This window comes from Cyprinodon variegatus, unplaced genomic scaffold (genome assembly GCF_000732505.1).
Source record: "Cyprinodon variegatus isolate N-32 unplaced genomic scaffold, C_variegatus-1.0 Scaffold249, whole genome shotgun sequence".
Taxonomy (NCBI): Eukaryota; Metazoa; Chordata; class Actinopteri; order Cyprinodontiformes; family Cyprinodontidae; genus Cyprinodon; species Cyprinodon variegatus.
The window spans coordinates 906918-921072 of NW_015150702.1; the positions used below are offsets into that span (position 1 = coordinate 906918).

Here is a 14155-nt window from a genome sequence, read left to right on the forward strand (position 1 = left end):
ATGGATGGATGGATGGATGGATGGATGGATGGATGGATGGATGGATGGATGGATGGATCGATGGATCGATGGATCGATGGATCGATCATATGTCCACAGCATAATAACTTCCTATAAGAAGCAGCTCCCAAACAGAATAAGATTTAGCTTCCCCTAAAATAATATTCTTAATGTGTGGAAGAATATTTTTAGACTGTGTGGAATATGTGGAAGAAAATTTTTAAACACAATTAATGTGTTCAAGTTTGTGTACATTTATAAATTCTCTTTGACATGTCTGAAAACATATCAGAAAAAAAGTTTCTCAAACTAAAAGTTTTCTACACCAAGTTTGCCAAAAAATTTAACAAATATTCTATCACATGTATGATGTAACAGTAATGTTACATCATACATCTTAAAATTATAAAATCATACAATACATCATACAATTATAAAATAGGAAAAAAACAGCAATACATACCTGCAAGAAAACCTCCGACCTCCCAGACCCACCACTCAAAGCAGATCATAAAAGCACTTGGAATAGCCAGCTTCATGTAGGCGCCCCAGCCCTGCAGGCATTCAGTGGACCAGCCTGCAAAGGGTTTTAGTCAGAATCTTCGCACTAAGGTGCTTATGTGCATGATTCAACTAACCCAAATGAGCATCTGAAACACGTTTTAGTCTATCAGGAACCACCAAAATTAAACTTCAGTAAAAAATGTATTAAATAAGATTTTAAGAAACATACAGTTATAATTACACTTCACAGAATAATGTGAAAAACTGAACTTCAAAATTGACCAACAGACAGTAAAATTCTTACAAAGTGAGTTATTATAACTTGGAGGAAAAAACACTCAAGTTCTCAACTGGAGCACACAGATATGATGTTAACAATATATTTTTTTTCTAAGGTATCAAAGTGTGGAAAGAAACTACAAAGAAGCAGATCAGAAGTTTCTTGGGGTGTAGTATCAAGGTTTGATAATTGGGATTTGGTTGGGATGGTAATGCTTTCATTAGTCCAGTGTTTTCTGGAGTTCACAGCTGAAGCAGCATCTACCGGGAAAGTATTTCATTCATCCCTCCACTGACAAGCTTCATGGAGATGCTGACTTATACTGCTTAAATGATATAGGTATTGCTGTGCTGTATTGACAACAATTGGGCCTGATCTGAATATTAAAAATAATCTATAGGGTATTGTCTAAAGAAAGTCAAGCTGAAGCTGTCATTGAAGACAAGCGGAAGTCCTATATTAAAGCTGCAGTCTGTAACATTGAGGAGAGAGCAGACTTCGACTGAAAATTTGAAGAAAAACAGGTTTTACGTCACTCCCCCACCCTCTCTGCTTCACTCATGCCCACCTCCAAGCTCCACCCCTCTCACAGCATCTGCGCGGCTACCGCATGCGACCAGAAGGGGGGGGGGGGATTCAGCGTGTGTGAGCTGTGATTGACACTCCATCAGACGCTCCTCTGGCTGTGATTGGTTGTTTTGACTCGTCCCGAATTATTCTTTCCAGATTGAAATACAGGCAGTAGGCGGTACCAATTGAAGCAGTTTTTTTCAAAGGTTACATATCACATGTACTGCTGTCTGGGCATAGGGACAGTTTTAGCCAATATGACAAAAAAGTGATTTTTAAAAACTTACAGACTTCAGCTTTAATAACCCAGCAGAGCTGCAGGCCCATTACCTCCATACCATTTTAACTAACTTTTTTATTTTTATAGCTTTTTTTGTGTACCTGTATGATCTCATTATCTATATTCTTTTCCACTGACACTACTGAATTTTCTCCAGGTGAGACATCAAAAGCTTTTTTTTTTCCATCCCCATTTATCTACCATTGGGCGACGATGCTGTCATTTTTGGAAAGGAAGCTCTATTTACTACCAAATTAATTTGCTTTAGAGTAAATAGACATGGTTTAATATAGAATATTTCTGTTATAAAAGTTGTTTTTTACTATTTTTAAGTTGCAGTTATCAGGGTTAACAGACATAACCACAGTGTATCCTTCGGTGTGTTACAAATCCATATTTTTTACTTTTTAAATCATTTTGCTGCAGTTAAAAAAGAAATTCTGTGACATATGTATTTAAATAAAGATGTTGATCTCACCTCCCCATGTCTGTTGATGGAGCTTCTTCCACCAGATGTAGCCAAACAAGAGAAGGCAAATAATCATCTGAGAAAGGCTGTTAGCAACTGCTGATCCTCTGCAAGCATAAACACACAATAGAACAGTTTTTTTTCCTTGATATGATTTACAAGACACAATTAAAAACTGTAATTTTACAAGTATATCTCTACATAACCGTACAGAGGGAAACATACACCGTGTTTTTGCCAATAATGGACCAGTAAAAATCTTTCTATAGGCCCAGAGAGTTAGCAGGTGTCCCTGCTTGATATGGAGCAGAAGAGGAGGGGACAGACATGGACTGAACAGGAAGGCCTGATTGGTTAAGTTGCTGCTGAATCATATATTTGTCCAGCTGGAATCTGGAATGAGCTGTAACATTTCGTTCTTTTCTTACTTTGCCCGATTCTGACCTCTTCTCTCCAAATAAAGTTAAAAAATAATAAACCTTCGTGAACTGCTGACTCAGTCTAAACAAAAAAAAAACAACAAATTACTCTTCAAAGAAAAATTACGAAACAAAATGCTGAAAAGTGGGGTCTAATTTGCGTTTTTCTTCTTTCTGACTCATAAGCCTGTGATTTTTGATGACATGAATTATTATGAATTTTATATTTTCTGCATTTTTATACCTGATAACATAACAACCAATACAGCTCCTAAAAAATTTTAAGACCGGAAATGCCTGGCAGACTTACATTACACCCAGCTTGAGCACATTAATAAGGAGAAAATTGATCCCCAAGTTGAAAATGTTAGCCACTGCAGCTGTGTACATCTGAGGTAGAATGATCCCCTGAAACATAAATACACATTGAATTTATACTTAGAAAACCTGCTTTCTTATATTTCAGCAATAATGCATGGTTTAGCCTAGGACATCATAACAATTGGATAAACCAGGTTAGGGTGGACTTGACTACTGTGTATAATAACATGGACATAGATCGTATAATCTGCGTAAAAATGTGGTAACTAGTTATCATCACAAAACAAAGCAAACCAAAACAATAAGGAAAAAATAGAAAAACATGACAAAAACTGATTTGGAGAATAGAGATGACATTACTAAAGGTAGGTTAAAGGTAGTTTTTTTTTCTCAGAAGGTTTCCACAGACACTGTAAAGTTGAGACACAATGTGAAGGAACAGCCAATATGCCTTACATAAACCCACCTGGTTTTGTAGATAAGAAACCTGCAGTTGATGCAAAAACATTGCCTGTAACACAAAGAACAAAAGGTCAATGTTTGTACAACAAATCTTCTACAGGGTATATAATGTAAAAAAAAAATATTATTGTAATATCCATCAATCCATCTTCTCTAGGTTATTTCATCAGGGTTGAGCTACTAATTATAATAATGTTTATTAAAACAATAGTTTATCATAAGAATTTTTCCTTTTATATTTTTAATAAATTTGCAACAATCCAAGAATAAAGCTTTTTTTTAAACTGCTTTAATGGGGTGTTGAATTGCTGTTCTTAGGTTCAAAGCTAATGCACATTAGGCCTAATCCCAATGTTTTCCCTCATTAAAACCACTAGCCCCAACTCACTACTACAACACCTTCGAATTGAAGCCGTAACAGTTAGAACTTTGTTATCTTCCCTTGTAACTAGGACACCCCTCGCTGCATAGTTGACATTCGGGTACGTGAACGTATGCGTATTTCTGTATACACATATGTAAGATACATCCAATCATAAAAAAGGAGATAAAAAATTTTTTTTATGAAAATGGAGGACAGAGAAAACAATGTTGACAAAGATGGAGTAGAGAATGCTATGAATAGGTTTGTGGGTGGCTTTTTAAAAAGCCATTTTAATTTAGAATGAGTTTCACTTCTACCTACCAACCAGCCGCCACTACTCTGGCCCTCTCTGTACCCAGCAGGCTTCTCTGATCTACTGCTGTCCTCCTCCCAGGGAGCAGCATCCTCTGATCCACCTACGGTGCTCTGTTTGCGCAAGAGGCTACTTCTGCCTTCCTCTGCTCTCCATTGCACCAGCAAGCCCAAGCAGACTCAACCAATCCACCTGTCCAGCAAGCTTGTCCAATGTCCTCCTCAACGTTCCGCTGTAATTCCTTCGCTCCAGAGGGGGGCACGCCTGGCCGCCTCATCCTAGTTCTGGTGTTCTTTTTGACGGTACCCTCACACTGATTTCCCACTGCTCCTGCCTGAGCTACAGAACGCCATCTCACCTTGCCTCTGTTGCCCAGATGAAACTGATGAACCAAGGGATGCCAAGGCTAAAGGCTTTGTTTGGTTTTCAAAAGTAAAAAAAGAATGTGAGTCACTCTAGAATCCTCTGTCTTTTTTGGGAAATTGTCTCTGGTGCTTCCTCGGTAAGTCAACATATGAGATCACTCTAAATTGCTAAATTCATACCTCCTCCCCCTCATGTATGTGTTTGTGTCTGTGTGTGTGTGGTTGTGCGTCCCTGTGTTGACCTGCGACAGACTGTCCAGGGTGTACCCCACCTTTCGCCCATAGAATACTCGAGATACTTGCCCCACTGCAACCATGACGGAATAATTGGGACAAGATGGATGGACGGATGATTTGATTGATGTGCAAAGCTGATAGACATCCCCTAATGGTACTGCGCTATTGATTACAGCAAAATGTGGGTCCATTCAGAAAGTACTAAGACGGCATCTTAAAAATGCACATTTATAAGATATGTTTTTTTTCTTCAAAAAATTCTCCTCTGGTTATATTTATGAAAACACATCAAAGTTCAGAGTTTAATAAATGTGGTAATAGCTAACATATTCTGACATTGCTATCCATTGCAAATACAAGGTCTTCCAAAGTTGCCCCTTCTAGTAAAATTGGAGTGGATGAGTTTAGTTTTTTTGTACTCACTGGAACAGCAGGAAGAAAAATCATGATATACAGATGAGCAATTCTGAAATTGAAAAGGAAACTAATATTTTCACAAGATTTCATAAGCATGTAAAATACATGTAAAATTTCCATTCCCTGATCCTTTAGTGTCAACCATGTTTTCTAATCTCAGCCAACTACTGTCAAGTCAAATACTGTGTAGTCTTTAAATGTCTTTGTTATTTATATGGTCAGTACATTTCTGCAGTGCAAGTGCAATAATCCAAGTCAACTACTGTGTAGTCTTCCCTTAGCTCTCTACTGTGCAGATATTTTTATATCTAAAGGAAACATATTCCAGGACATTACAACTTTTTAATGCTTTTTTGTATTATATACACTCTTTTTATATTGTCGTATTTTTATCTCTAATGACATCTTGCTTTACTCTGCTATTTATACTCCATATAAGCTACTGGAACCAGAATTTCCCTGAAAAAGTAATCCCAAGGGATAAATAAAGTTGAGTCTAAGTCTACTTCTAATCTATGCTTTTTTGTATTTGTTGATATTACAAGTGTGGAAAAACAGCCATTGTCTTAAGAAGATGGAAATCTGTTCTTGGGGTCTTTTTATTTTTAATACACATGTAAAGGAACATAGAAAGCTAAAGAATAAAGCATGATCTCAAATTTCACAGTAAGTCTTATAGCATTTTCTATTACATTATTATTGTATATTTTCAATACTGTTTCATATATATATACTCTTCTTATTTTAAGACTGCATTAGAACTGTAGGATTTACCTGGCCACTTCTTGCTCTTGGTGGAGAAGGAGCAGTAGGTTGTGGGAGTTGACAAGGAGAGCCCAACAAAGCAAACAAAACAAAAGCAGAATTAGGATACTTTTCTGAAGGATAGCTCCCACACGTTTCATGTTCCCGCTGCCGTAAGTCTGCAAAAAGCAAATAAGGGACATCTTGAGATTTTTTTCAGACACACAGTCACTGCAGATAGAGAGCTTTGCTCACCTGAGAGATGAGGGTGTCGCAAGCCGTCGTAAGGCCATAGCCTGTAGCAGTTGTGGTCACACTGATAGTCTGATCATAAGAGAAAAAAGAAGTGACTTAGAATTAAATTATGAAGTGTTTCACATAAAATCCCACTTGTCTGCAATTATTTGATTTTGCTGTTATTATTCTAAAAGAAGTAGATTTGTTATCAAGTTTATAAAATCTGTTTCTGTTTAATATCAAATACTCAATGTGGCCAAATTGCTCCAAAAATAAACTTCAGTTTTTCTATCCTGTCATCCTCTACAGGTTAAGACACAGGACAAGAGCTGATTAGATCTTTCTGAAATAACTAAACAAATAAGTAATCACTCTGGCACTACTGAATTTTTTCAGCTTAAATTATATGCTACAAAAAGTTAGCTACAGTACAGACCAAAAGTTTGGACACACCTTCTCATTCAAAGAGATTTCTTTATTTTCATGGCTATAAGATTCACACTGAAAGCATCAAAACCAAGAATTAACACATGTGGAATTATATACTTAAACAAAAAAAGAGTGACTCAACTGAAAATATGTCCTATATTCCATGTTATTTGAAGTAGCCACCTTTTGCTTTGATTACTGCTTTGCACACTCTTGGCATTCTCCTGATGAGCTTCAAGAGGTAAACACCTGAAATGGTTTTCACTTCACAGCTGGCCCCTGTCAGGTTTAATAAGTAGGATTTCTTGCCTTATAAATGGGGTTGGGACCGTACGTTGTGTTGTGCAGAGATCAGGTGGATACACAGCTGATAATCCTACTGAATAGACTGTTAAAATTTGTATTATGGCAAGAAAAATGCTCCTAAGTAAAGAAAAATGAGTGGCCATCATTACTTTACGAAATTACGGTCAGTCAGTCTAAAAAATTGGCAAAACTTGAAAAAAAAAAGTGTACCCAAATGCAGTCTCAAAAACCATTAAGCACTACAAAGATATACTCTCCCACGAGGACCGCCTCAGGAAAGGAAGACCAAGAGTCATCTCTGCTGCGGAGGTAAGTTCATCCAAGTCACCAGCCTCAGAAATAGCAGGTTAACAGCAGCTCAGATTAGAGACCAGGTCAAGGCCACACAGAGTTCTAGCAGCAGATACAGCTCTAGAGCAACTGTTAAGAGGAGACTGTGTGAATCAGGCCTTCATGGTAAAATTGCTGCTAGGAAACAACTGCTAAGGACAGGCAACAAGCAGAAGAGACTTGCTTGGGCTTAAGAACACAATGAATGGACTTTAGACCAGTGGAAATCTGATGAGTCCAAATTTGAGATCTTTGGTTCCAACCATCGTGTCAACCATGGACTCTACATGCCTGGTTCCCATCATGAAGCATGGAGGAGGAGGTGTTATGAAGTGGGGGTGATTTGCTGGTGGCACTGTTGGGGATGTATTCAAAATTGAAGGCATAATAAACCAGCATCTTGCAGCAGCATGCAATTCCATCTGGTTTGCGTTTAGTTGGACCATCATTTATTTTTCAACAGGACAATGACCCCAAACACACCTCCAGGCTGTGTAAGGGCTATTGACCAAGGAGAGTGATAGAGTGCTGTGCCAGATGACCTGGCCTCCACAATCACCAGACCTGAACCCAAACGAGATGGTTTGGGGTGAGTAGGGCCTCAGAGTGAAGGCAAAAGGGCCAACAAGTGCTAAGCATTTTTGGGAAATCCTTCAAGACTGTTGGAAAAGCATTTCAGGTGACTACCTCTAGAAATTGAGCTTCTGCGTAGCAAGACGTAGATTAGTGAATAGTATTAATGACGTTCAGGTCGGTTGAATCCGACCTGGCTGTTCACACACAGGCCGCATTTGAAAAGATCAGATTCGTATGTATTCATACAGTATGTGAACGTAGCCTTAGGCTACGTTCACACTGCAGCCAGCCTGAAGTGACCCAAATCTGATTATTTTGCCCATATGCAACCTGGATGTGATCTTTTCATGGCTGTCTGAACAACAAAGATCCGATTTTTTCGAATCCGACCCAGGCCACTTGGCTATGTGGTCCTGAATCTGATACGAATCTGATCTTTTCAAATGTGACCTGTGTATGAAATGCCAGGTCGGATTCATCCGATCTGGACGTCATTAATACCCGACATAAGTCACTAATCTGCGGCAAGAAAAACAACAACAATGGCAGATGATGATGCGGAAAGCAGTATTTATGTTTAACCATATTGAAAAGATTGTGTTTTTATGGTTGGAAAAGACCGCTAGATCCTCGCCGCCACTACCATCCATGTTCATTTCCGTAAACATAGAGCGTGCTAGCCTGTGACGTCATTGCATCCTCTACTGCGCATGCGGGACACTTGCGTTGTATGACTGCAGATCACATACAAGTCGCATATATTTGGAAATATGAACAGCAACGCAAAAAAAAAAAAACGAATTTCACAAAAAAATCGGAATTGAGCATCAAGGCCTGCAGTGTGAACATAGCCTTAGTGTTACCACTGTCTAATGAGGCATCTTGTTGTTATACTAAAAGATGTGTTTAGATATAAATCACACTTTGTTAGTGTCTTACATGTGTAGCACAAAAGGGCACAAAAACAAAGTTAATGACTACTGATTTGTCTAAAACCTTTGGCAGTTTAGAGAGGAACATGCTGTATATTTACTGATAAACCAGGACGCATCTTGTTTGCTTTTAACTATTTTAATTTTTCACTTCCATTGTTGTTATTTCCAGGCATGTGTCAAGGATGCAGACCTTTTAAGGCAGTTGTTTCAAAGTCCAGCTCTTGCTTGCCCATATCCTGCAACTTTCTGATGAATCTTTGCTTTAACCCGCCTGAACCAAATATAAGGTAATTCACAGAGCAAAAGGTTGCAGATTCTCCTGGATTAGAGTTTAACAACAATGCTTTAAGGCATTTTAATGTTTCATGTAAGGCATGTTTAGCCACCGATACATCATATTTTATCGATTTGACACACAAACACTCAGACACGAGGAAACATATCAGTATTTGGGTCTTTACCTGGAAGCATGGGCACATAAACAACAGACATTAAACCGTAAACACATAATCTGCAGAAGCCCTGAAAGGTGTTTTTTTTTTTAAAAGAGAGGCTTCAGTTTCTTTTCAGTCACTAAAGCTAAAATGTAATTACTGGTAGTGTAAATAATTAGTGTTGCAAAGTGCTGCAATAAATACTTAAATCCCCTATCCTCCTCCTCATTTTATTACAATCAAATGAACAGAGAGTAAACATATTGAGATAAACTGACCAAACAAATCTACTGTCTTTTTCAGTTCTTATGCAGTTCAGTACAGGTTTACAAAATGATGATACTTGTCAAAGAAAGCCAGAAAAGGAAACAGATTTGATTAAATATTACATTTTATCCTTCATAAAGAAGAAAATGCATGTATTGTTAGCAATGTCTCATATAATAAAAGAAATGAAGAAGGATTTCCACTAAGTCAGTTTTTTTTTTATTATCTTTGAAGTATCAGCCTTCTTAGATCATTTGAGAAATAAACCTTTAGGCTGATTTAAAACAATTCTGCCAGCTCCAACCGTTTACAGGCAGGCAGAACTTCTTCACAACCTCTCACCTCTTTGCCAGTGGTGTGGTCTTTTTTTTTTTTTTTTTTTTTGTGTCCACATCAGCCTTAACCCCAATAGCCCCCCGGAGCTGCATAGTGGTATCCGTCACCAAAGTGTTAGCAGCTGACCCTTTCAGTGCATCGAATTATGAAAACGGGCTGTGGCAGATCAGAATTCTTTCTTGAGCATTTATGATCCACTGGATTGAGAATCTCTGCAGACTATTAAACCAGGCGTACACTGTGCGATTTTTTCAATTGTTGCACACAGCTACAGCTCACACTGTACGACGAAACCGCAGGGTTTCGTCGTACAGTGTGAGTTCACAGCCCATGATGTATGTTCTCACACTGAGCAGTCCAACCCTCTGATGCGATCTACCTGCTCACACTGTACACCATTAGTGAAGCATTTCAGCTTTGTTGCAGGATGCTTTATGTTCTGATAGGGAACCCTTAGGACAAATGTGTCTATGGTCTGACTTTGCTTCAATGCTCAAGTAGGTAGTATTCATCCAAGTAACTTTGCATCTGTAGGTTTGCTTCTTTACCAGCACCCCTCGTGACCCCACTCGGGACAAGCGTGTAGGAAAATGGATGGATGGATGGATGGTTTGCTTCTTTACATTATGTCTTCTTGTGTCACATGCTTTTTGGGTTGTTGGGCAATCTCGATGTTTTCTATCACCAAACCCAAAAAGAATATGAGGCTGACTATTTATTAAACTTTAGTGTTTTGGTAAAAACACAAAAAGAAAATAACATCCAAACTATAAAGACTTGATTCTTATAGTAGTAGTAGGAGGAGCTAGAAAGGGGTTGCATTTACACAATAACCCCCACGGGTCAGGAACACATCAATGCTTGCACGTGTAGTCCCTTTATGTCATACATTAAAACTTAAAAATCTTTTTAAGTTTTAATGAACAGGTCGAAGACAAAGCAAAGAAGACAAACACTGTTGCTTGAATTCCCCATTTTCAAAGATGCATTTAGTGATATGTAAAAATGAGCAGATTATATCTATTACCAGAAATGCACCCTGTGTTTGGGAAATTAAACATATCCTAATGATTCAAACCCCTTTCATAGTTTCTAATCTCCTAAAGCAGACTCGTGTTCACACAAACTTTATGGCATTGTTATTCATCAAAAGAACAATTTCTTACCGCTGAGGCGACGGCATATCCAGCCAGTTCTGCATTTCCAATGTGACCACAGAATATGGTGATAACAAACTGCAGGAGAAAGTTCAGAATCCGGGACAGTAGCTGTAGAAACATGGTTATACTAAATTATTTATTTCAATTAAACTCATCTGAGCAATAAGAGAAAGAGGTAAAAAAGCAGAGCTAAAAATTAGCAACTACATTGTTTCAAGCTTGGGCCTTTTTTTTATTATTACTGCAGAGGCAGAATATTTCAGAAATGATTGTGCTATTAAACTGGGCTATGGGCAGCACATTAAAGAGTAAATCTGCAACAAAGCAAAAAAGAGAATGAAAAATAACTTAAAGAAAAACATTTTGCAAATTTAAGATTTACCCCATAACCAACTCTTCAGCTTTGCACTACTCACCAGGGGTCCTGTGAGCCGTAAGACATGGTAAAGTTCTTCTCTGTAAGCCAGTGGCAGCCAGCGCTTTACACATGCACACCAAAACAGTTTGGAGCTGGCAAATTCTGCCCCCTTATCCACAGGAGGTACCTCCATCTTGGCATCATGAACCAGAGCAACGGGCTCTGCACCAGGCAAAGGGGGTGCAGGTTCCAGAGAGCCCGGCCTCTCCATTCAAGCAAAGGGAAAGAAGACAGGAGAGGGAAGAAAAGTTACAGAGCAACAGAGGGAGGGATAGAGGGCAATGGAAAGGAGGGGGCAGGAGTGTTGGTCTATGTGTGCTGAGAAACATAGCGCAGGCACTTTTTTCCAAGTTATTGACTAAATGGTTCTTGTTGAAGGAGTAATATAAAAAAATGAGTGAGTCAAAAGCAACAGGTTTAAAAGTTTCTGGGTTAACCAAAGTCATTACGGTTGATTACATATTTGTCTATTTTCCTGACAGGCAAACAAAAATTACTGACAAAAAGAGCCATATGAACTCTGTGCCAGCACTCTGGGTTTACACCACTGACAGAGAGGTCAAATCGGGGCCATCGAAGGTAGGTTATTGCTGGGGGACAACGAACAGTGGGTGAAGGTTTGATATGGATACACAGAGCCAGAGCAACAGCTTTGGTGTGTGGGTCTTTGTGTGACTGGTCTTCAAGCTCTCTGTAATAATCTGATGAGGAATGCCAGTTTATTGCTCGTTTGCAAGGAGCTCTAACAGCCGACAACTAAACCATGTTTATGTGGGTAGTTACACTTATTTTTTTTTTTTTTTTACACACGCATTAGGCACTGGTCTTATCATACTCTGAGCGTACTTTGGCCATCACCAGGATGTCTATGTCCTCCCTCCTCTGTAATTTCAACTCAAAGAAATGAACACATACGCACGCACAAACCTTCTCTTATCAGTGTTTGCTGCCTCAGCTCTGCAGCTTCATAGAAACATTTAAAGGTAACTTTACAAGACGCTCAGGGAATAGGTAAACAAGTTGATTCAATCACGGAAAGCTGATTTAGGCAGTTGCGAGTTTGGAAACATGTAGCAGAACACAGATAACAAATTGCACAAACAAAAGTCTATAGGAGTGTGTATATGTGTGTATATTCCGCTCCTGTCTTGGCATCAGGGCAAGGACATTTTTTACAATTTGGCCATTAAATTGAGAGCTGTTTGTATCAAAGGAGGGACATTTTGCTGCTCCTAACCTCCTATTTTGCTAACAATTAGGTGAAGGACTGAGGTGTGAATTGATTTTAGGTTAGTTTTAGGTTTAAGCAGGTAATCCTAATGTTTGGTGTAATTATCAGGGTTATAGCATAGGAGGGGTTAAAAAGGGTTGAAAATCAGCTGAAGTCATTAGGATTCAATACACGGTCCTCACTACATATAGCAAGATTAAAATGTTTGAGTTTACGTGAGTGTTTATGGGTGGCCATGTATTTTTGACCTGGTAGGGAAAATTTCTCGGAAATATGCTACATTTTGGGGACTTGTGAGGACCAATGACCGGTCGTCATGAGGAGAGGTTCTCTTTTTGGAGTGAAGTTAAGTTTACGGTTTGGTATGTAGAGGTAAAGGTTAGGGTTATGGTGAGGGTCTGGGTTAGACCATAGAAATGAATGCAATATGAATAGAAGTCAGTGAAAAGTCCCCTCAAAGATAGTGTGATTTTTCAACCTGTGTGTGTTTGAGCTCCTCTCTTGGCATCAGAGTGAGGACCATTTGTTTTTTCAATTTCACCATCAAATTGTGGACCGCCTATACCAAAGTGAGGATATCTTGCTGGTTCTCACTTCTTATTTTGCTAAAAGTCTGGTTTCAGACTAAATTGTTCATTAGAGTTAGAGTTAGATATGCACTGGTTCATGATAGGTTTTGGGTTATTGTCAGGGTTAGGGCATAGAAAGTGCTATACAGGACTTGAAATCAGTCCTTACTTTTAACAAAGGGATAGAGAAATGAGGTGAATGTTTACAGTATGTTAAGTATTTAGGACCGGTCTTGGTGTACTTACAAACCCTCTGAGGAACAACAGGTCATGTTGGAACAAAAGGCTGTTACCTATGTTTAATGTTAGAGAGTCAGTTTAGACGTATGGTGTTAATTAACTCTAGGTTAGGGTTAGTTGCTAATGTTTATTGTTAGATTAAATTTCAGGATTAGGCATGAATGCAGTAACCGATATGCATTTACTAAGGGGGGGGGATGGGTATTTGCATATCAGTACCTGCACAGTTTACAAGCAGGCCAGTTGCGCAACATAATAGAGAGAGCATTCATGCCTGTATGTGTTGAAATTGCAGGTGATCTTTGACCTTTGATGGACAAATAATGACTTCCTGAAAGGAGAAATGTAGAGTTTAGAATGTCTTAAGTAAACATGCAAACCACACAAAAAAATATATGAAGTGGCTATAGATTACATTCTCAGGTGCTTTGGGGCTTTTTTATGAAAATTATTTGAATAAATAGATAAAAATATTAAAGCTGGGAGGCCATTAAAACATCTTATTTTAAATAAAATGCAGAAAAATTCAGCTGGTGAAGTTTTGTTTAAGTTAGTTGTTTCTTATTCAAGAAACCAATATATATGTAATTCTTCTTTTTTGAGTTATTGGAAGAACCTCTTGAAAGCTGGCTGATGCCTCTCCCTAGTGGGTGAGCCAGAAAGACTGCAGGAAAGTATTAAAACAGCCCTCATAAAAGAACATTTTAGCCCTATGTTATGCAGGAGCGATAATGAAGAGAGATTGCAGTGTTTTACGATTATATACAACTCAAAATAACACATAACAGTCCAATAAAGCTAATTGCTCATGTTTGGTTTCCCTCCTGCATATCTTTTATGTCACAAATTTCAAAAAAGTTGTATTTTGAAATGAATTATGTAGAAAAAACATACAGTTTTTAATAATGTCTACCAACAAGGAGTCAGTAGAAAAAAGTGGAT

The 14155-nt window shown here is 38.3% G+C and overlaps 1 protein-coding gene across 1 annotated transcript in view; it reads right to left on the reverse strand.

Moving 5' to 3' along the window:
- Positions 1 to 13365, reverse strand: part of LOC107089362 (multidrug and toxin extrusion protein 1-like) — a 24366-nt gene extending 11001 nt beyond the window's left edge. The window contains exons 1-9 of the mRNA XM_015382106.1: positions 11172 to 13365; positions 10762 to 10863; positions 6001 to 6069; positions 5776 to 5924; positions 5008 to 5050; positions 3310 to 3354; positions 2833 to 2930; positions 2113 to 2210; positions 464 to 577 (exon numbers count right to left, since the gene is read on the reverse strand). Of these exons, the coding sequence (XP_015237592.1) occupies positions 464 to 577; positions 2113 to 2210; positions 2833 to 2930; positions 3310 to 3354; positions 5008 to 5050; positions 5776 to 5924; positions 6001 to 6069; positions 10762 to 10863; positions 11172 to 11384 (931 nt within the window). The 5' untranslated portion in view covers positions 11385 to 13365. The remainder of the gene's footprint in view (positions 1 to 463; positions 578 to 2112; positions 2211 to 2832; positions 2931 to 3309; positions 3355 to 5007; positions 5051 to 5775; positions 5925 to 6000; positions 6070 to 10761; positions 10864 to 11171) is intronic.
- Between the last annotated feature and the right edge of the window lie 790 nt (positions 13366 to 14155).